Source organism: Balaenoptera borealis (genome assembly GCF_965194805.1).
Source record: "Balaenoptera borealis genome assembly, chromosome: 1".
NCBI lineage: Eukaryota > Metazoa > Chordata > Mammalia > Artiodactyla > Balaenopteridae > Balaenoptera > Balaenoptera borealis.
The window spans coordinates 43,638,058-43,662,729 of record NC_138860.1 but is presented as its reverse complement, the minus strand read 5'-3'; the positions used below and the strand labels follow the sequence as shown (position 1 = coordinate 43,662,729).

The window sequence follows — 24,672 nt, the reverse complement described above, 5'->3', positions numbered from 1 at the left end:
AGAATGACCTTGCTGACTTTGGTGGGTTTCCTAAAATGATTTAACAGAGGATGAAAGGGGAAATTAATTGGCCAGTGTTTCCACTATCTTAGTCATCAAAGACTATAGAACAGTCCGTCAAATTAATTTAGACCACCTAACACATCAAAAACACCACAAAAAACTTTATTACTTTCAAGCTGTGCATTCTGATTGTCTTATTCTTTTTTTGTTTTGTTTTATTTTTTAAAATTTATTTTAACATCTTTATTGGAGTATAATTGCTTTAAAATGGTGTGTTAGTTTCTGCTTAAAAAAAAAGTGAATCAGCTATACATATACACATATCGCCATATCTCTTCCCTCTTGTGTCTCCCTCCCACCCGCCCTTTCCCACCCCTCTAGGGGGTCACAAAGCACGAGCTGATCTCCCTGTGCTATGCAGTTGCTTCCCACTAGCTATCTATTTTACATTTGGTACTGTATATATGTCCATGCCACTCTCTCACTTTGTCCCAGCTTACCCTTCCCCCACCCCATGTCCTCAAGGCCATTCTCTACGTCTGCGTCTTTATTCTTGTCCTGCCCCTAGGTTCTTCCGAACCATTTTTTGTTTGTTTGTTTTTAGATTCCATATATATGTGTTAGCTTAGGGTATTTATTTTTCTCTTTCTGACTTACTTCACTCTGTACGACAGTCTCTAGGTCCACCCACCTCACTACAAATAACTCAATTTCATTTCTTTTTATGGCTGAGTAATATTCCATTGTATATATGTGCCACATCTTCTTTATCCATTCATCTGTTGATGAACACTTAGGTTGCTTCCATGTCCTGGCTATGGTAAATAGAGCTGCAATGAACATTGTGGTACATGACTGTTATTGAATTATGGTTTTCTCAGGGTATATGCCCAGGAGTGGGATTGCTGGGTCGTATGGTAGTTCTATTTTTAGTTTTTTAAGGAACCTCCATACTGTTCTCCATAGTGGCTGTATCAATTTACATTCCCATCAACAGTGCAAGAGGGTTCCCTTTTCTCCACACCCTCTCCAACATTTATTGTTTGTAGATTTTTTGATGATGGCCATTCTGACGGGTGTGAGAAGATACCTCATTGTAGTTCTGATTTGCATTTCTCTAATGATTAGTGATGTTGAGCATCCTTTCATGTGTTTGTTGGCAATCTGTATATCTTCTTGGGAGAAATGTCTATTTAGGTATTCTGCCCAATTTTGGATTGGGTTGTTTGTGTTTTTGATATTGAGCTGCATGAGTTGCTTGTAAATTTTGGAGATTAATCCTTTGTCAGTTGCTTTGTTTGCAAATATTTTCTCCCATTCTGAGGGTTGTCTTATCGTCTTGTTTATGGTTTCCTTTGCTGTGCAAAAGCTTTTGAGTTTCATTAGGTCCCATTTGTTTATTTTTGTTTTTATTTCCATTTCTCTAGGAGGTGGGTCAAAAAGGATCTTGATGTGACTTGTGTCATACAGTGTGCTGCCTATGTGTTCCTCTAAGAGTTTTATACTGTCCGGCCTTACATTTAGGTCTTTAATCCATTTTGAGTTTCTTTTTGTGTATGGTGTTAGGGAGTGTTCTGACTTCATTCTTTTACATGTAGCTGTCCAGTTTTCCCAACACCACTTATTGAAGAGGCTGTCTTTTCTCCATTGTATATGCTTGCCTCCTTTATCAAAGATAAGGTGACCATATGTGCGTGGGTTTATCTCTGGGCTTCATATCCTGATCCACTGATCTATATTTCTGTTTTTGTGCCAGTACCATACTTTCTTGATTACTGTAGCTTTGTAGTATAGTCTGAAGTCCGGGAGCCTGATTCCTGCAGCTCCGTTTTTCTTTCTCAAGATTGTTTTGGCTATTCGGGGTCTTTTGTGTTTCCATACAAATTGTGAAATTTTTTGTTCTAGTTCTGTGAAAAATGCCATTGGTGGTTTGATAGGGATTGCATTAAATCTGTAGATTGCTTTGGGTAGTAGAGTCATTTTCACAATGTTGATTCTTCCAATCCAAGAACATGGTATATCTCCAACTGTTTGTATCATGTTTAATTTCTTTCATCAGTGTCTTATAGTTTACTGCATACAGGTCTTTTGTCTCCTTAGGTAGGTTTATGCCTAGGTATTTTATTCTTTTTGTTGCAATGGTAAATGGGAGTGTTTCCTTAATTTCTCTTGCAGATTTTTCATCATTAGTGTGTAGGAATGCAAGAGATTTCTGTGCATTAATTTTGGTTCCTGCTACTTTACCAAATTTATTGATTAGCTCTAGTAGTTTTCTGGTAGCATCTTTAGGATTCTCTATGTATAGTATCACGTCATCTGCAAACAGTGACAGATTTACTTCTTCTTTTCAGATTTGGATTCCTTTTATTTCTTTTTCTTCTCTGATTGCTGCGGATAAAACTTCCAAAACTATGTTGAATAATAGTGGTGAGAGTGGACAACCTTGTTTTGTTCCTGATCTTAGTGGAAATGGTTTCAGTTTTTCACCATTGAGAACAATGTTGGCTGTGGGTTTGTCATATATGGCCTTTATTATGTTGAGGTAAGTTCCCTCTATGTCTACTTTCTGGAGGGTTTTTATCATAAATGGGTGTTGAATTTTGTCAAAAGCTTTTTCTGTATCTACTGAGATGATCATATGGTTTTTCTCCTTCAATTTGTTAATATGGTTTATCACATTGATTGATTTGTGTATATTGAAGAATCCTTGCATTATTACAAGCAACTATATGCCAATAAAATGGATAACCTGGAAGAAATGGACAAATTCTTAGAAAAGCACAACCTCCTGAGACTGAACCAAGAAGAAATAGAAAATATAAACAGACCAATCACAAGAACTGAAATTGAAAATGTGATTAAAAATCTTCCAACAAACAAAAGCCCAGGACCAGATGGCTTCACAGGAGAATTCTATCAAACATTCAGAAAAGAGCTGACACCTATCCTTCTCAAACTCTTCCAAAATCTAGCAAAGGGAGAAACACTCCCAAACTCATTCTATGAGGCCACCATCACCCTGATACCAAAACCAGACAGAGATGTCACAAAAACAGAAAACTATAGGCCAATATCACTGATGAATATAGATGCAAAAATCCTCAAGAAAATACTAGCAAACAGAATCCAGCAGCACATTAAAAGGATCATACACCATGATCAAGTGGGGTTTATCCCAGGAATGCCTTATTCTTTTACTGCACTTGTAATAGCTTTGCTTTACAATTTTCTTATGTGAGGAGCCCACTAGGTGGAGAATAGATATTTCTATTGAGTTGCATCTTTGGATAGCATTTAGCACAAGCAAGGAATTTAGGTTATTTTAAACATCTAGAATTACTAGAATGACAAAGTTAGAAAGGTCTCTAAAGCTCATGTAGTTTAACCATCTTACAGGCCAAGCAGTTAACATAAATTATCTAATTTAACCTTTACAATAATTCTAAGAGGCACAAATTATTAACCCCATTTATGGGGAACCAGATGCTTAGAGTTCAAGTAATTTGCTCAAGGTCACCTGGTTTATAAGTGAGGAATCTGGAATTCCAATACACATTTGTCTGATTCAAAATACTTGCTTTTCCCTCCACATTGAACCTCCTCATCTACCAGTGGTAGGGAGTTTATTCCTCCTGATACAGCAAATCTTTAGACAGTTCTGGCAACAGATATTTCTGATGTCAAATGACTAACTAGGAAAAATATAATGTGCCATAAAAATTCAAATTATCATTTGTTATCAATAACTATATCCTGATCGGTGGTGGGGGGGGTGGGGGGGGTTGGGGGGGCTAGGGGGAGGAGGGGACATCCTAAGCCTACATTTTCCTTTTGAAAATAATTCTCAAAATCATTCTACCATACTTTGGCTTTCAGATTATAATCAAATGCCTTCTCTTTGCTTAAAAAGGAAGGCTTAAAAGACCTCCCTAATATTGCATCATTTCTTGACTGGGGTCTCAGAATTCTAACTAATAAATCCAGGTGATTTTAGCCTGAAAAAATGCTCATGTAGACAATATCAACCAACTTTCTAATTCTTAAAAGAACTTCCAAATGATTCCTATAGAATATCTTATTCTAATTATAGTTACATTCTGATAGATCTGCCTGGATAAATTACTTGTAAAATACATCTCTAAGTAGGAGACTAAACTGAATAGTTAATGGGATTATTTAAGCTTATCCAAATGTTATATATGATTATCCAAAAGTCTTTTTACCTTGATGATAACTGTTGCTTAGTTACAGCTTCTATCATCTCCTACCCAAAGGATCCCACCATCACTTCTAATAAGATGCAATAAAATCATGTGTACAGCATTCTTGTTTCCTACTTGTGGTAGCAGAAGGACATGTGTTTAGTTTAACGAGTATCTATAGCAAGTGATCTAGAAAAAATTGAAGTACTAGAATAGTGTTATCTGGCATCATATGAGACAAAGATGGCATCTATAATGAGTTTCCATTACCTCTTCAGCTCTCTCCCACTCAGTGCCTTTCTCCATATTTTCTGCTTCTCTTCTGTCACTCCAGAAACACTTGGTTTGACTCCAAGAATCTCTCCATCCACTCACCTCTCAGTTTATTCATGCCCCTTACACCTAAAAAATGATCTCCCCCATTTGAGGACTTGGCCAGTGTCTTGACCTACCCATTATTCCTCAGCAGAGGGGGCTCCAAAATTGCTAATTCCAAGTCTCAATGCCACAAACTAGCACCTGGAAATTACATACTGATTGGAAATAAGCTGATATTTTACATACTGATTTGCTCCAAAAACATTACCCTTCAGATAAACAGTAAATTGGACAAACTTTTTTGTATTTCAAAAGAAAAACAACCAAGAATAGAAATCAATTAGAAAATTGATTTTTAAAGAAATCCCTTCTTGAAAACAGCAAAACAGTGTAACCCTATTATTGTACAGTTCTTTGTTAAACAATTCAATCACATTCATGTGTAAGTTCATGTAAGTTCCTGTTATGTAAACGATTACTGTACAATCAGGATAATTGTCCTATTATGCAACACCAGCATATATTAAACATTCAAAAACTATTTATTAAGGATGTACTCTATGCCAGGGACTAAAGATAGACTTAGCTATACTTAATAATTACATAGGATTATGCTGTTGATGAGCTTGATTTACATTTCCAAGACCATAACAATATTACTATGGAATACTAAATATTGTTATATAGAAGTCTTATATACAGACATCTAAACAATTTTCAAACAAAGCTACTTACCAAATAAATTATGGAAATGTAAAGATTTTAAAAGGCCTTAGTTCCCAAGTTTTAAACTATCATACCTTTTCTTCCCCATTTCTAAAATTCTACGCCACCTCTTCCCTACAATACAAATTAGATTCACTAAGGAAAGAGCTAATATTCTCTCTAAGTAAATTACAAATAATGTGTCAATCTATTTATGAAAAAAATTGATTACAGGGTTAGCCATAACATGAAACCAAAGTAAACATCATTCAAATGACCAGAATCCAAATGTAATGGAATTTATAGATACTAACGTTGATCAATTTTGCATTGCCAGAAGTAATACATCACACAGTAAAAACCTGATATAACATGCCTATTGTATAAAACATGCCCACGTCAACGTGCAATTTATTTGTGTTGCAAGATCATGCAAAAAATTCCAGTAACTAACCCTCCGTTGGAACCACCCATTGAGTTTAATTATAGACTTGTCTATAATGAAGACTCCCTACATCAAATACTTGCTTGGAAATCTATTCCACATACGCTAGAAGTTTTGAAAATAATAAGATACTTGATTATTGCAAAAATACTTACAGTAGAAGTTCCTTTTTGCTTGTGGGTTCATCATTTGGGGATGTTTTCATCAGGAGTCATCATGCTTTTGATCTTTAATGCCGTTCTTCCTCCAAGGTTTCTTGTCGGTAATTTCCCAAGCAGAGTCACTTGTACTAACAAGCCATTGTCCCATATTGTTTCCTTTTTATGTGTGAATGTTACCCTGTAGATTGATTTCCTGTCCAAAAACAGTCAAAAATGAACAAACGCTGCTGTATGCAAGTGAAATGTGCTACTCAAATACTCTGTTTTTGCAGTTTGGTTCAGGAAGAAATTCCCTGATTGAAAGGAGGAAATATATTGCAGTGTTCCAGAGAACTTAAAAGACAGAAGTTTCTTCCTTATAAATGAGCATATCAAAATTGCCAGCGTCATTTACTCTCACTAGTTTGTGACTCAAGTACTACTGCACCCGAAGCATCCATGTACTGTGTGCAGCCTAAAGACACTCCCAATTGCCACAGTAACAATATCCCAACTATATTTTAAAATCAGGCTTAGTATGCTTTGAAGTACATAATGTTTTCCATTCCTGAAAGGACAAAGAGATCTACATTGTCAAAGTTTATTTTTAAGCTCATGTGCTTGCTAAGTGCAGTGGCGAACAGGCTTTCCGTGCCTGTAGTACCATTGCTGGAACCTATTAATGCAAACAGATGAGTCGTTGGCTTGGTTCCACATAGGCTCTTATTTCTTTTTTTAAACCTTATCTAAATTGCATTGATTATAATTTCTTAAATCAAGATTGCTATCACTTTTCTGAGCTTGCTTGTTTTAATTTTATCAGTACAGAAGCAATGCAAGAAAGGCAAATAAGAGGAAGGTTTCAAATAGCTTTTGCTGAGATAAGAAAGTTAGTAATTAGAGGTAGCTTCTGTTTCTGGAGTAAGTTTGAGGGGCATTTGGAGACAATAAAAATGACAACAAATTTTAAATAAAGGAGCCAAAGATAAAGAATGAAAGGGAGAGTAAGAGTAAGGAGAGAGAGCAAGCCAAAGCCAGAGTGAGAGAGAGAGAGAGAAGCTTTGACTATTAGCAATAATTCTTCACATATTTTCTTATTGTTGGGAAAGCAAATTGCTCTGGTTTGTATAACCCCCTACCCGTCTGCTCAACCCACCAAAATTAGCCCACATGTCATCTAATACCAGACTAAGACTTGTGGAAGCACATTATTGCTCTATTAGACCCATAACAAAATACCAGCTGAGCAGTGAGCATTAGGTGGTAGGGTGACCCTGAGGTAATGCAATCCGTGTTATGGAATTTCTAGCCCAAATTTTAAACATCTGGTTTTGATATGATAATAAATGTGATAATGTACATTAAATACCGGTATGCAGGTAACATAATCCTTCCACCTGACTAAAACAATGCACGCTTTTCAAATCGTATGACAGCAAGAGAGATTAGATAGACAGACACATATTTATAACTGCACATACCAAAACAATCCTCACCATGCACAAACTTACATGTACACATACGCAGCAATATAGCACATAAACTGTCAGTGGACTTCCCAGAAATAAGAGTGAGTTTTCACTGAATCCTTTCTATGCTCTCTTTTCTGGACATCCCTTTGCACAGTTGCACTAATTTGTAGGAGACTTGGCTGAGAGTGAGGGGAATGGAAGGGGAATGTGAAAAATAATAATGCTAATTGAACCAGACAGAGATGTGAACCCCTGACCTTTGCTTCATTAGTACCATCTCATGCTATAATCTGATGAAGTACCCAGCCACTGGCAACTTGAAAAATAAACTAAATCAGGTTACTCTTATCCTGTTTTAACTTCGTGGGAAAGAGTTTCTGCATTTTGAATCCAAATATTACCATATTATTAACTGTCAAGTAATTCAGTGCTGTAAATGATTCTAGGGTCTAGAAATTAAGATCCCTTTTAAATTAGCATCTTAGAATTAGACTAGTTGATGAAAAAGTCTTAACCCATGAGCATTTGCTGACCTTATATATTTGCATATGAGAAAGCAGATGGAGCAACCTGGAGGATGGAGAGGGTGGAAGTTGCTGGGATGAAAGTCATGTTGGGAATCATAAATGTTTGGTTAGTGGGGTTGAGAGATAAGTAAGTGGTTAATGGTGGTTAAGGGCTTGTTTCCTCCTGATGCTCAAAGCTCCATGAGTCAGGTGAATGGTATTTCAAGGAGCTGGCACAAAATAAAAACCCCACGTGCTCTTTCTTGGTTTGAGCCAAACCCAAACCTTTTCAAAGGTGTGAAAACAAGCAGCCACATTGGTTTGGTTTTCCTTTCCTGGGCCACTCTTCTTCCTGGTGCTGGCCAACACCACACAGAAGTCTTGTGACATGAGCCATTTTCACGGAATTTTAAATTCTGCCAAAAAAAAAAAAGAGGGATTGGAAATTTCGTGAGAATGGTTATTCTTAGGAGATTTCCATCCCAGATTCCTAACTTGTGTGGCTCAGATAAGCATCTAAAATGCACTGCCAAACCTTCTGAGGTCCCTAATGCACTTATTTCCAATCACATTTCTGCATAGAGACCTCAAAGTAACAGTGAATGCAATGGTTTGTTGGGAAATATTTTCTGTATGCCAGCCCAAGATTCCCCTACCTATGCGGAAATGGGTTTGGAACACCATTTACAACACAAACATTGGGTTTGAATGTCCCCAGAACATATTCAGTTTTTAGATGAGACATGTTTACATTCTCCCAAATGAAAACAACCTACCCCAAAGTAACCCTTCAATTATTTTGCTTCTGAGAAACTTCAAAATATTATAAGAATATTTTCCTGGCACATTGTTAAGTGTGTAGCTGCCCAAGCTCCTCCCATAGGTTCATTTATCATGAGAAGACTGTATGGTAAATACAACCAAAATCTCACTAATTGGGATGCTATATCAGTTAGTCATTGCTATGTAACAAACCTACTCCAAAACTCAATGGCTTAAATAATAGACATTTATTATTGCTGACTATTTTATAGGTCAGCATGACAATTCTGGCCTTATCTGGGCATCAGCTGCATATCAGGTAGGTGACTCTGTGATCTTTAATGTGTTTGGGGGTCAGCTTTCTGCAGGCTGATATAGGATAGACTCAGCTGGGACAACTGAGCTCTTCTTGTGTCTTCACTTGTACCTGTCTTTCATATCCCTTCAATAGGTTAGTTCAGGAATGCTCTCTGGCCAGCTTAAATATGTTTTCAAGGCAATCAAAGGCAAGAGAGGAAGTGTAAAAGTACAACTGCATTTTAATGCCTCTGTTTGGGTCAACTTGCCAAGCCCAGAGTTAGTGTGTGTGTTTGAGGGTGGCGGGGATTCATTACCGAAGGATGTGGATACAGAGAGTCACAGAAAATTGGGGCCATTCATACAATCTATATACCATAGGCATATTGAAAATAAGAAGCCAGTCATATTCAGTCACTTGGATGAACCTACAACAATATCAGGAGGCGTCAACCTGTGAGACTAGAATTAGCTTTTAGTACCAAGACAGAAGATGAAAGCCAAATCTCAAATTGAAATGGTAGAAAGTATCCTAAGAATGCACAGGCAACACACCAAAATGGCACCTGTGTTAGAGACGAAGTTGGAGGTATGGCCAGAGACGGCAATGAGGAACACATAAGAGCCAAAGAAAGCCACCAACTGTGCTGAAACCAAAGTTAGCAAGCACTGACAAGTTAAAAGATGAACACTCGGGTTACATCTCTCTGGAGTAATTTTCTTGAAGGTGGCTGTTTGAGGAGGAATGCAGTTAACAGATGCAATTGTCTACAGGAGAAAATGGATTTGATTCAATAGAACAGAGTTGTGAGAATGAGCTAACAGGAGAACACTAGTATCAAGGGCACACTTGCTATACTCACCTCCAGCCAATATTGGCCATGAAGGACTGAACACCTAGTATGGCCAGATATTAAAATTTTATGCAATCTTTCCTGATTTTGAAAACACTTTGAAAAACATCTGTAGGCATGATTTACCCCACAGGCCACGAGCGTGAAACTCCAGATGCAGAGGTTTCATTTCCATGGAGCAATCTCTATCTTCAACAGGCTGTGCAAATATATATATATTTAGGGCCTACATTAACAAATTATAAGAAGTGATTTGCCAGCCAGTGGTGACACATTACAGTCTCAACTGGTATTATTTGAGTTTTGAGAATTGTTAACAAGCAATAGTTAACAACATATCTCAGCAACATAGGTAAGATCTTCAGGTAATCTAAGATGAAAATTTGAAATAAAAACAATGAAAGAAAACATGAAAACAGGACAAAAAAATGTTACAAATAAAGTAGTGCAAAATAATAGTAAAAAAACAAAACAAAACAAAACAAAACAAGTGATTTGCCACCAGAATATACATAATGCAGAAACTGTTGGATCTTTCTAGAGTATCAAACCCACAATTAAAAGGTTCCTAAAGATATTTTTATCTCCTGAAAGCTTTAGCGTTTCAAGAGTTTGGATTCTTCCATTCTTTATATGGAACTCTAATGGGTACTTCCAGAATCCCACCCTAAAGTTAATTGCCCCTTATTTTTTTTTTTTTTTTTATGTTCAAGTCCAGTTTTATTAAAATTTGGAAATTCTGGCAGCAGTACCAAGTCTTTGACCACTGGACACATTAGACATGAATTTATTTTAGTTTGTTGTGTGTTTGGGTACATGAACTTTTCTAAATCTTCTGCCCTTCATTTCATTACCAAACGGCAGAGTGCCTTAAGTTTCTCTATCTACAACACCCTATTATTTATAGAATAGGAATTTGTAAAATAAGATTGAAAAAAATAAAATGCACAGATTCAAAAAATTCTCTTCTAATATTAAGAACATACGAAGTATATTGAAGACATCTATGTTTAGTCCTCCAAGTAACATGGAGGTTTGATGTCTTGTATTTATTTATTGCTAACCACAGTTCAGAGACCAAAGTGTTTCCAAAATGGTAAAAACCTTCATTGACATTCCCAGTATGGTTCCAATGGGTTTCAAGTGTAAAACCAGTGGAGCACGTGATTTGGCCTTTAAAATTACAAGCCTTTTTATCTTTAGTGGGATTTTTTTCTTTATAGTGGCTCAGGTAAAGTCCCCACAAAGCCCCCAAATGCCTGAATGCCACAACATAAAGAAACCCTTGCCAAGATACCCACTGTGGCAGATCTGGGTAAAATGCCAGGCACACAAATTGGGACTAAACCTGCCCCTTATTTTTAAAATCAACTTGTTCATGACACTTTATTACATAATAGCTTTCTGCTTATAAGGATATTGGTCTAATAATTTTATTTTGATCCCTCATGTTGTTGATTTCTAGAATGCACGTTTTCCTATATACACCTCTTCCTATAGCACCTAGAAGATACACATAAATTAAGCACTTATAATTATCAGCCTTGTTTATCTGAAAGACTGTTATTCACACTGCAGTTTTCTGAATTTCAGGTTTATTGATTCAACTTCTCCACTTGCACTGTTAGCTTCTTACCTCTTTTTGTTTACTCTATAGGCAGCCTGGAGGGAAGCTCTTTGAAATCGACAGATCTAACTATTTCTTCTGCTCTGGGAAGACAACTCTTACTAGGCATCTGATTCTTGGCATTGTTTGGAAAACTATCCTGTCTACTTACAGACAAACATACTTTTACTGCAAGTGGTTAACCCGAGGACAAAAGGGGGGATGACAGGCAAAGATGGTTTTCTTTAGCTTCCTAAGCCAGGTCTCCCAAATACATCTTGCAGTACTCTGTTTTCAGACTTTTAACTTGGCTCTCAGGAAATACAAACACCCATTCCAAAGCTTAGCATATTTTCATATTATAGTCTATACAAGTTTATACATACTTCTTTTTCCTCCTTTAATGCAGAGATTTGAGAATGCATTATATATTATGTTGTATCTGGAGATTGATTGATTGGTTGGATGGATGGTTGATTGATTGACTGATGTTGTATTATCACATCTTATGTTCCTATCTATATTCTCTTGACCTCACCTGTCTCCCAGGCCCTCAGCAACTTCCTCCATCTCAGCTGCTGACCTTGAGGTCTACTTGTGGGTCTGATGCATGATTTTATACCGGAGGCCAAACAAGCAACATGTCTGAAGTCCCTGGTTCCTTCCACCATTTCCAGACTTAGATTCCAGAAGCACACATCACATGGAGTGGGATCTGGCTTCCCCAAAGCTGCCGAAGGGACCAGATGATAGAATTTTCTAAATGTAGGTGAATCCACTCTCATGAGGCAAACTGTGACCAATGGGAAACAGAAGATGGAAGAGAGCTGGTAGATAAGTATCATCTTACTTCTTCCCCAAGATGGGCTGTTCAGATACAAGATTTTGCCATGCCGTCTGTGCAAGCAATATCACATATGGCCAAGCAGGTACACAGCTGATGGAATGGCTATGTCTCTTTATGGCTCTTTGTGAAGTAGTGGTCAGTATGGTACCATATCATCTTGTATTTGCTTCCCATTGTTACCTGCCACACTTGCCTTTTTCCTCTAGTTACCCTGGGATTCTCCTCCCAGTAAAGCATTAGCACCACAGCCTTGTGTCAAGCTCAATTTTCAAGGGCATCCAGGGTAAGACATCTGTGTATGTATATGTGTGTGTATAATTTTATATATATCTATATGTTATATATATACAGTTATACAAATACAGTTTTATATATAAATATATAGTAATATATAGATATATATGACATATTATATCTACGATCATTTATTTCCCTTTACTATTCCATATAAAATTCCACACCACATAAAATCCTTAAGTACTATATGGTGACATTACGACACAAGATATTAACATAAAGAATTTATAAACCCCAGAATTTTTGTTTGCTTTTTATGGTGTTGTTTTGTTCTTTGCTAGTGGAAAAAAAGCTTTACACAAAGTAATAAATATGAACTTTGTAAAATAGCAGCCATATACTTTGGAAAATGATCAGTAAGAACAATAATCCTTCAGGAAAGCAGGGTTTCAGAGTCTTAAAATTATATATAAATGAGATGAGTACCTTGAAGACTTTTAGCTTAAAATATTTTTTAGTTTAAAATATTTTTTCTCTTAAATGTTATGGGGCCTGAAACCAAAGTTCTGTTTTAGTTGCTCTGCTAATAGTAGAGGCATATTATAAGATAGATGTCCATTTGACAGTTTTTTATATGTGTGCTATTTTATGTCATGTTGGGTAGAAAATAAGGCAAACTTCTATTGCCATTTACAGTATACTTTCATAATACAGTTAGCAAAACAATCCAGATGTTTTAAATGATTTTGTTTTTATCCTTCTTATTGCCCAATTCTAAATCAAGGCATGCATATTAATTTGTGGGTTGATAGTCCAGTATTATTGATCCAGATCAGTACCATTTACTTAGCTTTATGGATCATTTCAGAAATCAGACCATTTGTACTTGATTCATTGCTGCCTGTGGGGGAAGAATAATTTAATATTCACTCACAGCCTATGTAAGAGTCAACACACTTCAAAACATTGAGGAGAGACCATGGCCTATACAGCCTTGAGATAACTCCTGTAAAATAATTTCAATCACAAGCTTTCAGCACTTACCAAGCAGAGAGGTCAGGCAAGTAAAGCCACCAAGGCAATCTTTTCGAAGAGGAATCTTTTCAGAATTGTTGGTCCTGCGCCATTTGCCTGAGAGAGTAAAGAGCAAAATAAAGTAGGTGAAGATACCCCTGAGGTGGGGGATGAAGGGATTGGATCTCTGGCCCCCTGGGGCAAGAGCAACTCCAAGAAGAAAGCAATCTTAGTATCCTATCCACCAGTCCTTCCAGAGGCTAGAGGCACTGGAGCCTAGAGTGCCCCTCTCGTCTGGATCAGGCCTAGATCAGCCCAAGTAGAAAAGAGACCCTACAGAGATCTGGAGAGAAGGCCCAGGGGAAAGAGGAACAACATGGTCCCATGGCTAGCCAGGGGCATGACACACAGTAGGCATTCCATGAAGGTTGTATTGACTGTGGAATAACCAATTTTAGCTCTATGTGGGTAACATCCATGTGACAACGACCAAGTTACTTTTCACTTCTTCCCTTTGAGCCTTAATTTCTCTATCTGTACAATGGGGATAATAATAATTCTTACTTTCAGAATAAATTCAAGGATGAAATGCAATAATAATAGTACTTTGGAATTCAGAAAGTCATAAACAAACCCAGGAATGGAAAGACAGATAGCTGCATCCGTATTACTTCTTTTCAAATATGCACAGGTTTTACCGTTTGTCGTCTTTTGGGTTCCCCCCAAAAACAGATCCTGATATGAGGACTTGTATCCAGGTAGTCCAGTTGAGGAGCAATTCCAAGAAGCAGGAGAGAGGGAATGAGAAGAGTTAAGGAAGAGGGAAAAGCTAATTTTGAGGTCACTTCTGTGGGCAACTGGGGCTTGGTCTTGCAGGGGAATTTATAAAAAGTATACTAATGCATCTTAGAACTATTCACCTGAGGGTCAACTGGGGATGAATTTATCCATCTGTTCCCACACTCCACAAAGGATGCTCCCAGAGGCATTAATCCCCTCATTTCCAGGTACATACAAATCCTTGTTAAGAGAGCAGGCTTCCACCAGTGGCTGTAGAAAGAAATGGGCACATAACAGAAGCTATCATGAGGTGAATTGAAGCCCACATGGAGATGAGGCTCAGAGGATTTAAGTATAGTCACCGGAGACATCAGATACCATTTTAGTAGCTAAAAAGCAGAGCCAATTTTCTCTTTGGCATTCTTCTATTTAATATAGCACATAATTTAACATGTAGTATAATTCTGATGTATGCTGAACCCACTTGCCTCACAGAAATCTTATTGAACTTAACATTAAATTCAGTACCAAACCTTTGTGAGAGTCCAAAGAGACCCCAGCCTTGCTTTCTGTAGATTTCTGACGGTTTACATCCTTAAGCGTCTCTGTTTCTTGGCCTGCTACCTAGAGTTGCGAAGTCCAACCTCTCCATCAATGCCCATTGAAGCACTATGTGAGTTGAGTAGCTTTAAAACTTAAGGGATCCTGAGGCACATCTCACACTGCCTCACATCTGTGTCATCTCGCTCCCTCCACTACACCCATTCCCTCTTCTCATCCTACACCTTCAAGCCTGCTCACAAATGTGTCCCATTTTCTCACTCACACAGAAGTCCATCCATACTTAGTTCTCAGAAACTTGGCCTCTCTCTACAAAATTGGGTTTCTACCTACAAGGAGTTCTTATATAAGCTACTAAAAATTTTTTTCTCCATATCATGAAATAAGGATATAAGATTTCCTCTAGGCGGCTCAATAAAACTATTTTTGAGTGAAAAAAAAAATCTTGTCATAAACATTTTCTTTTTCCTAGACTATCCCTTGCACAAAATATAATACCCATGGTGGACTAGTTCAATTCCCCCTTTTAAATGCCTGCATGGCTCAACGCATTTCTCCCCTTTAAAGTTATTACATTTATATTTTTCTTTTTCTTTTTATGAGTTTTGAATAATGCATATCTCTTCCCACTAGAATGTAAACTCCAAGAGTGTAGCAACCAAGTCTAGTTTTGCTTGGCACTAAATCATTGGCACCCTGTAATTAGTCCGGCACAAAAGTAGATGATCAATACAAATGTTCAATGAATGAATGAATGAAATTATATCTGTGAACTTGTTAATTTCTTCTTGCATATGTGGAAGAAAAGAATTATAGAGAAAAACAAAAAGCTAAGGCCCAGAAAAGTAAAGTGTCTCGCCCAGGGTCACAGAGCTGATTGATAGCAGAGGGATTTAACAAGTTTGCCATGCTCATTGCCTCAGCCCTCTCGTGATGTTAGACTGTAATTTATCGTGATATTGCCTAATAGAGACACTATTATAAATCCAAGGTTTTCTCTCAAACCCATATGCTTGACTGAAGAAATATCAAAGAAGTCTGGTCTCAGCATTCCCTGTCTCTTATTTTCCTGTTGAGAGGTACCAAATTGTTATATCTGACATTGGAAAATGACACTTTGGGCCTACGGCCCTCCCCCACCTTTTGAAATCACTACTTTGAAATACCTCTTTATTTCCACTGAAGCTTTTAGTGATTTAGGACAAGGATCATTCCTCACATACACCAAAAACCAACAAGAGCTGAGTGTCTGCTCTCAAGAACACACAGAACAAAATGGCACAGGAGGACAAGCACTTACAAGGTCTCACAGAAACAACTAAGTAGGGCTGTCAGTCCCCTCCGGGACTTCAAAGAGCTCCAGAAATTCATGTAAAAGTAAAAGGGTAGTAAAAAAGTCTGACTTTATTTCAACACATCTTAAAAGAAGTCAGATCAGAATATAAATTTCCACTTGGAGCCTGGGGATGGATACACTTTTATTTTCTTATCTTTTCTAGTCTAAATGCAGAGGTGGAGCTGCCAGGGTGAATAGCTTAGCCTGTGGCTTCAAGGTCCAGGTGGAGTCTACTTTGCCGGGGAGTTCTGGGAAGGGCAGAGGGAAATCAGAAGTTGTCGCCTGAGGGGCTGGAATTCAAAACGGGGTTACTACCCAAATGTTATGCAATTTGTTTTCAAATAGAGACTGAAAATACAAAAGGCCTCTCCCATTTATTCACCCTTAACCTATTTCCCAAAGACTTTTACATATGTCATTGCCACCATTCACAAAATGCAATAAAAGTTCACTATTTTGCACAAAGCAAGGGGAGATGGTGCTTCCATAAAGGGTGTAGAGATTACATTTAATTAAATGTGTTAATGTTATTCCCTGAAATTTACTTACACATTTTAAATGGCAAGTCTTCTTTCTGATGATAAACCTCAACAGAGCCCTCGAAGCATTATTCTAAATTAGCGTGGCTAACATCAATGGTATTTGCTACAACGACTTGCAAATAAATCTCTAGCAAGTGATCCCCACCTGTGATCCTACCCTTTACATACAAAACCATTTAGAGCTTAGGGGATTGCTTGCACTCCCATGAGGATACCATGAATTATTTCTCAGTGGGAAAAAACATTTTTAAAAGGTGTATAATGATAAGGAAACTGTCAGAGCAACCTGTCTCTGCTACTTCAGAGGACAGGATAATTTCTCTCCTTCCTTCATTTTCCTTTCTTCTATACTACACCCTGGTTCCTGAAGCCAACTGTACTTAAAAAAAAAAAAAAAAAAAAAAGCAACAAAAAACTATAATGACCCCACTTTGTAACTTGTTCCATATGTTTCACAGGCTTCATAAAATAATTCCACATTAGTTTCCCTAGCCTAGTGTTTGGATCTTGACATCTGTTTTTTCCTATGTTTTCATGATTTATTTTGGTGTCCGTGTGAACTCGCCCTATAAGAATAAAAGGAATTTGCTTAGATTCCCTTTTCCTGGAATGTATCCTGGTTACTTGCAGACCTATCAGACTTCCTATCCACAGATCTGACCCGGCCACCATCAAGCCTAGATCTGCCACTTACTAGGGTATGAACTCACCCAAGTCATTTCATCTCTCTGGACCTCAACGTCCGCATCTGTAAAATGGGGGTGATAACAGCAATAATTGTTTACAGTGTTTTGGGAATGCTTAAATAAGTTATTTTATATATATATGATTGATCAATGCCTAGCACCTAATAAGTGTTGGTTGCTTTAGTTATTAATGCTAAGGCACAAAGAAAGGTCTGTAGGAGATAGATTTCTCTTAGTCTACACCTTTGCTGGCCTTTATTCATTCACTCACTCAGCAAATGGTTATTGGGTGGCAGAAGGTAATTATCAGCACCAAGTGAAGCCAAATTGGAGCGTGAGGCTAAAGGAAGTCAGGAATACTAATCCTATTTTTACTCAAAATTTTGATGTTATTCATTACAGATTTTTGCATTTCGACTTTATAAAAATGTTGCATTAAATGATGTATCTTGATTACTTGATGTGCCTTCTTCTAACTAAATGTTATTACCATAGCATGTGCCTCAGTTGCCTCCCTTATTCCTGGCTCTGGACAATTGTGAGCAAATCAGACTCAGTTCCAGTCTTCATGCTGTTAACAATCAAGTGGAAGGAGGGATAGGCCTTAACAAAATTATCATAAAAATATATAAATTCTTTCTATTAAAAATGCAAGAGTTTTATATTATCCCCTAGGCCTGTGGATGAGTATAATTACTTTTTTGAAATTAAGAGCTTAAGTTTTCATTCATTCATTTCTCAGTAAATAGGTATGAGGTGCCTATCATATGCCAGGCACTGCTCTAGGTGCTGGGGCAGAGCAAAAGAGACACAAATTTCTACTTTCACAGAGTTTATATTCCAATGTGGAAGAGAGACAGTGAACAACACAAATGAAGAAAATAGACCATACATTATATGGTACTAAGTTATAAAGAAAAAAGAATAAATGGAAGGGAGAGAGAAACTGTCCAGGATAATTAAAATGGTAGATAAGGAACATTGGAATTGTGACCTTGGGGGAAGTGAGAGAGAGAAAGTGATGCAGAAAACTGCAAGAAAGCAGTCCAGGCAAAGATAGCAGGTACTTCAGGGCAGACCCTGAAGTGGGAATGTGCCTGACGTGTTTAAGAAAATAGCAAAGAGGCCAGTGTGGCGAGAGAGTGAGCAGGAATTCAGATCAAAAAGGTAATGGTGGGCTGATCATGGAGCACCTCTTAAATCATCATAAGTGCTTTGTTTTGCACTCTGACGTAGAGGGGCAATCACTGAAAGGATTTGAGTAGAGGAGTGATGAGATCTGACTTAAGTTTAGCAGGGTCAGGCCAGCACTATGCTGAGATGGATTCATTGGGAACAAGAGAACAAGTCAGAGCATTTAGGAGCTCACTATACAATCCAGGAAGGATACAGTGGTAGCTTGGACCAGGATAAGAGTCATGGAGGGAGAAATTAAGCAGTCAAATTCTGGATGTATTTTGGAAGTAGAGCTAACAAGGTTTGCTGTTGGCTTGCATATGGCATGAGAGAGAAAGAAGCCAAGGAGTTATCAAGATTTTTGGTCTAAGCAACTGGAAGACTGGAGTTACCATCACCTGAGATAGGAGACACTGTAAAGAAGTAGGTCTGGGAGGGAACATATAGGAGCTTGGTTTTGGACATGTTAATTTCAAGATGGCCATTAATCACCAAAATGGATACGGGGAGTAGACATTTGGATATAGGTTTGAACTCTAGAATTCGGGTACTAGAGACAGAAATTTGGGAGTCATCAACATATAAATAGTATTTAAAGCCATGGCACTAGATGTAGGAATGGGAATAGATAGAATAGGGAAGTGGTCAGTACTCAGATATATGAGAAAGTTAGTACCAAAGGAGATTGAGATGGAGAATATCAAGAGAGTGTGGTGACTTGAAGTCAATCAAGCACAGTAGATAGGATAAACTGTCAGATGCTGCTGACAGGGCAAGTTAGATGAGGACTAAACATTGCTCATTGGTTTTAGCAAAGTGAAATGACCTTGATAAGAGCAGTTTTAGTAAAGCAGTATCAGTAAAAGGCTGATGCAGTGGGTTCAAAAGAAAAACAAAGGAGAATTTTTAGAGAATTATTTTGAGTTCTGCTGTAAAAAGAAGGTGAGAAATGGGGCAATGACTGGAAGGGAAATGAAGTTCAAGAGAGAGTTTAAATTTTTGTTTCGTTTTTAAAATGGGGAAAACATTACCTTGTTTGTACATGACGCAGAAGACAAAGATGATAGCATATTAGAAGGAACAATAGGTAATAATTCTGGTCTGACAACTCGTGTGTGTGTGTGTGTGTGTGTGTGTGTGTGTGTGTGTGTGTGTGTGTGAGTGTTTCCATTGTCAGAGGAGGGAGTAAAAATGGCCTGTGAGAGGCAAGAAGGCTTAAGGAGAACCACACCACAAGCTCACCTCAAGCCCGTGGTCCAAAGAATGCAGCTGGAAAACAGTTTCCACTTGGGAGGGCTGCATGAGCGCAGTCTGTCCTCTGGAGAGCCAGATTTGGTTACAGCCAGCCATGGTTTTCAAACTTTAGCATGCATCAAAATCACCTGGAAGGCTTGTTAAAAATGCAAATTTCTGAGCCCTACCCCAGGAGTTTCTGATACAGCTGATTGGGGTGGGGTCTGAGAATTTGCATTTCTAACTGGTTCCAGGTGATATTGATGCTGCTCTTCCTGGGAGACCCAATCCCTTGAGTTAGTGCAAGAAAGTGAAAGTAATGTTTCACAAGTAAGTAAGCCTGTGGCTTTTAAAATTTGATATCAGCTAAAGCCTTGTCTATGTAAAATTAACTCCAATGTTCACTGATTTTTAAACCAATGTTTAAAAATTCATCACTAAACACAATTCTTTTTTTTCCCCCATGTTTCTTTACACAGTTGGTTTGTAAGAATGTTCATTTCCAAGTGTACATAAAATTAAATGTTATTTCAGGATGAGAAAGAAAATATATGCCTTCTTAGTCATACTTTGAATATTTTTCAGCCTCTTACTTGTTTTATCTATTCCTTTGAATCTGTTCCATTCACCTTGAAAACACTTTACTTGGAGCCAAGTTATTTATTTATTCATTTATTCAGCAGATATATATTGAGCACCTACTTAGTATCAGGCACCACTGTATCACTTGGGACATAGTGATGAGCAGAATATTCTGGCCTTTGGAAAGTGACAGTCAGTTCAAAGAGAAAGAGACAATAAACAAAAAATAAACACATACAGTAATTCAGGAAGTGATAATTTTTATAAAGGTCCAAAATAAAGCAGGGAAGGGGATAGGAATGCAGTGAAAAACAGGATGGGTGGTCAGGGAAGGCCTCAGCAAGAAGGTGATTTTTCAGCAAGAACATGAAGGAGGTAGGGAAATGAGATATCCAGGGGAAGAGTACTCCAGACACGAAATTAAAGAGGCTCCAAGACAGGGGCATACCTAGCATGTTTAAAGAAGAGCAAGGAGTCCACTGCAGTGTCTTGGATAGGGCAGAGAGTGAGGAGTCGATGAGATAAGAGGCAATGTGGAAGGTTAGGGCAAATGATCTTATTTGCAAAGCAGAAATAGAGACACAGACATAGAGAACAAATGTATGGACACCAAGGGGGAAGGGGGGGGGGCAGGATGAATTTGGAGATTGGGATTGATATATATATACTATCGATACTATGTATAAAATAGATAACTAATGAGAACCTACTATACAGCTCAGGGAACTCTACTCAGTGCTCTGTGGTGACCTAAATGGGGAGGAAATCCAAAAAAGAGGGGATATATGTATACGTATAGCTGATTCACTTTGCTGTACAGTAGAAACTAATACAACGTTGTAAAGCAACTATACTCCAATAAAAGTTAATTACATAAAAACAAAAGAGGATCATGTCAAGTCTTTTTGGCCATTGAGATAGTTTAGGCTTTTCCCTATGTGAATTGGGAAGCCAGTGGAGGGTTTTAAGCAGCAGAGAAACATGAAATGACTTACATTTTTTTTTATTGAAGTGTAGTTGATCTACAATGTGTTAGTTTTAGGTGTACAGCAAAGTGATTCAGCTATATATATATATATATATATATATATATATATATATATACACACACACACACATACATATATTCAGTTATATATTTATATCTATTCTTTTTCAGATTCTTTTCCATTGTAGGCTATTATAAGATATTAAATATAGTTCCCTGGGCTAAATAATAGGTCCTTGCTGTTTACCTATTTTATATATAGTAGTGTGTACCTGTTAATCCCAAACTCCTAATTTATCCCTCCCCCCCTTTCCCCTTTGGTAACCATAAGTTTGTTTCCTATGTCTGTGAGTCTGTTTCTGTTTTGTAAATAAGTTCATTTGTATCATATTTTAGATTCTACATATAAGCGGTATCATATGATATTTGTCTTTCTCTGTCTGACTTACTTTACTTAGTATAATAATCTCTAGGTCCATCCATGTTGCTGCAAATGGCATTATTTCATTCTTTTTAATTGCTGAGTAATATTCCATTATATATATATATATATATATGTATACACACACACACACACACATACCACATTTAGGTTGCTTACATGTCTTGGTTATTGTATTAAATAGTCTGGCTTGCATTTTAAAAGAATCTCTCTGGCAATTATCTTGTAAATAGTCTAGAGTGAGCAAGGGCAGAAACAAGGTGACCCTGAGGAGGAGGCCACTGTGATAATTCAGGCAGATGATAGAGGCTTAGAGGGTGAGAGCAAGGGAGATGTCAAGAAATAGTCGGATCCTGGAGATCTTTTGCAGGTAGAACCAACAAGATGTGCTGAGGGATTAGACGTAGGATGTGGAAGAAAGAATCAAGGATGACGGTAACTTTTAAAGCCTTGATGAATGGAGCTGCCATTTACTGAAAAGCAGAGTATTCTGGAATGAAAATATTAATTTTGGATTAATCTGTATTGAAATGGTATTAAAAGTCATGAGATTAGATGAAATCACCCAGGCAGTGAGTACAGAGTGATGAGTATAGATAGGAAAAAGAAGGGATCTAACAATCAAGCCCTGGGTGCTCCAACATTTCAGAGGAAGATAAAATAACTTTGTGTAGCAGAATGTTGAAGACTTATTAATCATCTAAAATGGCAACTATTATCCACCCCCAGCCAATCACTGACCTGTGAGAAGGAAATACAAGTGTTGTCAAATATATGATTTTTCAAAACTGGCCAGAAATATGAACTTTTATGAGAAACAACCAGTTTTTAAATGTTGGAAAATAACATATTTCTAAACACTTCGCAGACCAATCAAAATATGTTCACTGGCAAAATCCAGACTGTGATTTGTCAGTTTTCAATCTCTGATTTATACCTTTAAAAAGATTATTTCTGCTCTCATTATAATGAACTCAGGGAAAAAAAGGGAAACAAGCACAGCTGTTCAGTCTGCTTCCAAATTGTAGGAGTTAAATTTGATGTTACCTATAAAATCTTAGAACAATGTCCAGCATAGTAAACAAGAAATGTTAACTCTTTTATTACTGTGATTTATTTGGAACTTTAGTTGTATCATCATACTACAAAAGGCAACAATAACTTATGCATTCATAATGAAAAGCAACAGGGCCAAGGTGGCAGTTTTCAGAGGTCAGAGCAAGATTATGTGTCTAAATCATGCCAACACGCTATGGGATGGCAAACAATTGACTCTCACCTTGAAAGGGAGAGGAGAAAAAACATAAAATACCTATTAAGTAGGTGGTTGCCAAGAATATACTTTAACAAATTCTAATTATACACTAAATCTTGGCACTCACTTCTCCTTATAAGAACCTAGGAAAATTCCATCTCAATTTCCATGGCTCCCAGAAATTTATGCTTTCTCAAAGATAACCTGACAGGCCTACATATCATTTAAAATCCTCTCCCCCATAAAAAAAAAAAAAAACATTAAACACACACACAGTCACACAAGCACACGCACTTGCATGTACACAAAGGCGTGTACACATGCATAAACACACATGCACACGCTTTCTCATTCAACCATCAAGGTTTCAGCAGAGTTTTCCAGTTTCCTGCAAAGTCTTTTACATGAATCTCTCTCCGTGCTTCTTTGGTAATTATTTGTCAATTATCTGTAGCATCCCCCCAGAGTTTTCGCATCAGGCAATGGAAACAGTTGTCCAATTTGTGGACAGAGCCTGTCTTCCCCCGGGGTCCTCAGGCTCCTTTGTGCAGGTGTCCAGAGGTAACAGGAAGAGCCACCTTCATGTCCAGGGCTTTCCACAGACATGTATAACCAGCCTTTCCAAATCTTCCTGCTGTTGACAGTACCTTGCCAGTACCAAACCACTTCTCCCCTCTGTAAATTTACAGAAGAGAATTGAAAGGAGGCCCCCTGGCTATACATTTTTGTTATTTACAGTGAGGCCATGGATTAGCAGCCAAAGAAGAAAGAATCATAATCTGTCTCCCAAGCACATGTCACTGAGAGCCCTGGACGGCTGGACCATTCCTGGTAAGTGCTAAAAACTGCAACGTGGAAATAAATGGGTTTGTCTTGTTTTCAATGATGATATCAGTTAGAAGGAACTGGGCCCAAGGTATCTCTTTGCAGGACTGAGCGCTTGTGTCATGTGATTTCTCTGAATCTCAGTTTCCCTTCTGGGAAGTGGGGAACCAAAGTCATGGGCTTGTTTTGAAAGCCCCATTAGCTGAGTATACTTATCTCTACCGTACAGATGAGGACACGAACATTTCAGGATGTAAAAAGAGTTTTGTACATTGAAAAGTGCTTTACAAACTTGTTATTAATATTACTGTTTATCTAACATTATTGGGAAGATCCCCTCTCCTCCTCCTTTCCACATCAAGTACATAAATTTGGAACTTAAAGCCTGGCGATAACGTAAAATGACATTTAATGTTGCAACTGGGGATAAAGATGTTACAAGCCTGGTCAGGGAAAAATAATTTCCAGGGAAAGAGCTAGCCAATGCTCTCATTTTGATGGAAGGATGATTAGAGAATTGAATTTTCTATCACTGAATCTGTGAACCTACTGGTGATTTCCCCATAGTAAAGCAGTTGAAGGGTGTTTTGATGAAAGGATAGTATGTCCCTCTGGGGAGGGACTCCAAGATTCAGATACCAGAGGGTCCTGGTAGGCAGAAGTGACTGCCAGAACAAACAGAATACTCAGAGAATCGAAGACGCCACGACTAGAGTCTCAAACTTGAGTGCGTATCACAATCACCTGAAGGACTTCTTAAAATTGCTGTCCCACCCCTAGAGTTTCTGCTTTAACAAGTCTGAGGCGGGGCCTGAGAATCTGCATTTCTAATGAGTTCCCAGGTGATCCTGATGCTGC

The 24,672-nt window shown here is 37.7% G+C and overlaps 1 protein-coding gene across 1 annotated transcript in view; it reads right to left on the bottom strand.

The window, feature by feature from the left end:
* KCNK2 (potassium two pore domain channel subfamily K member 2) overlaps positions 1-19,657 on the bottom strand; it is a 243,378-nt gene extending 223,721 nt beyond the window's left edge. Inside the window, exon 1 of the mRNA XM_082401937.1 lies at positions 5,829-19,657. Within this exon, the coding sequence (XP_082258063.1) occupies positions 5,829-5,862 (34 nt within the window). The 5' untranslated portion in view covers positions 5,863-19,657. The remainder of the gene's footprint in view (positions 1-5,828) is intronic.
* Between the last annotated feature and the right edge of the window lie 5,015 nt (positions 19,658-24,672).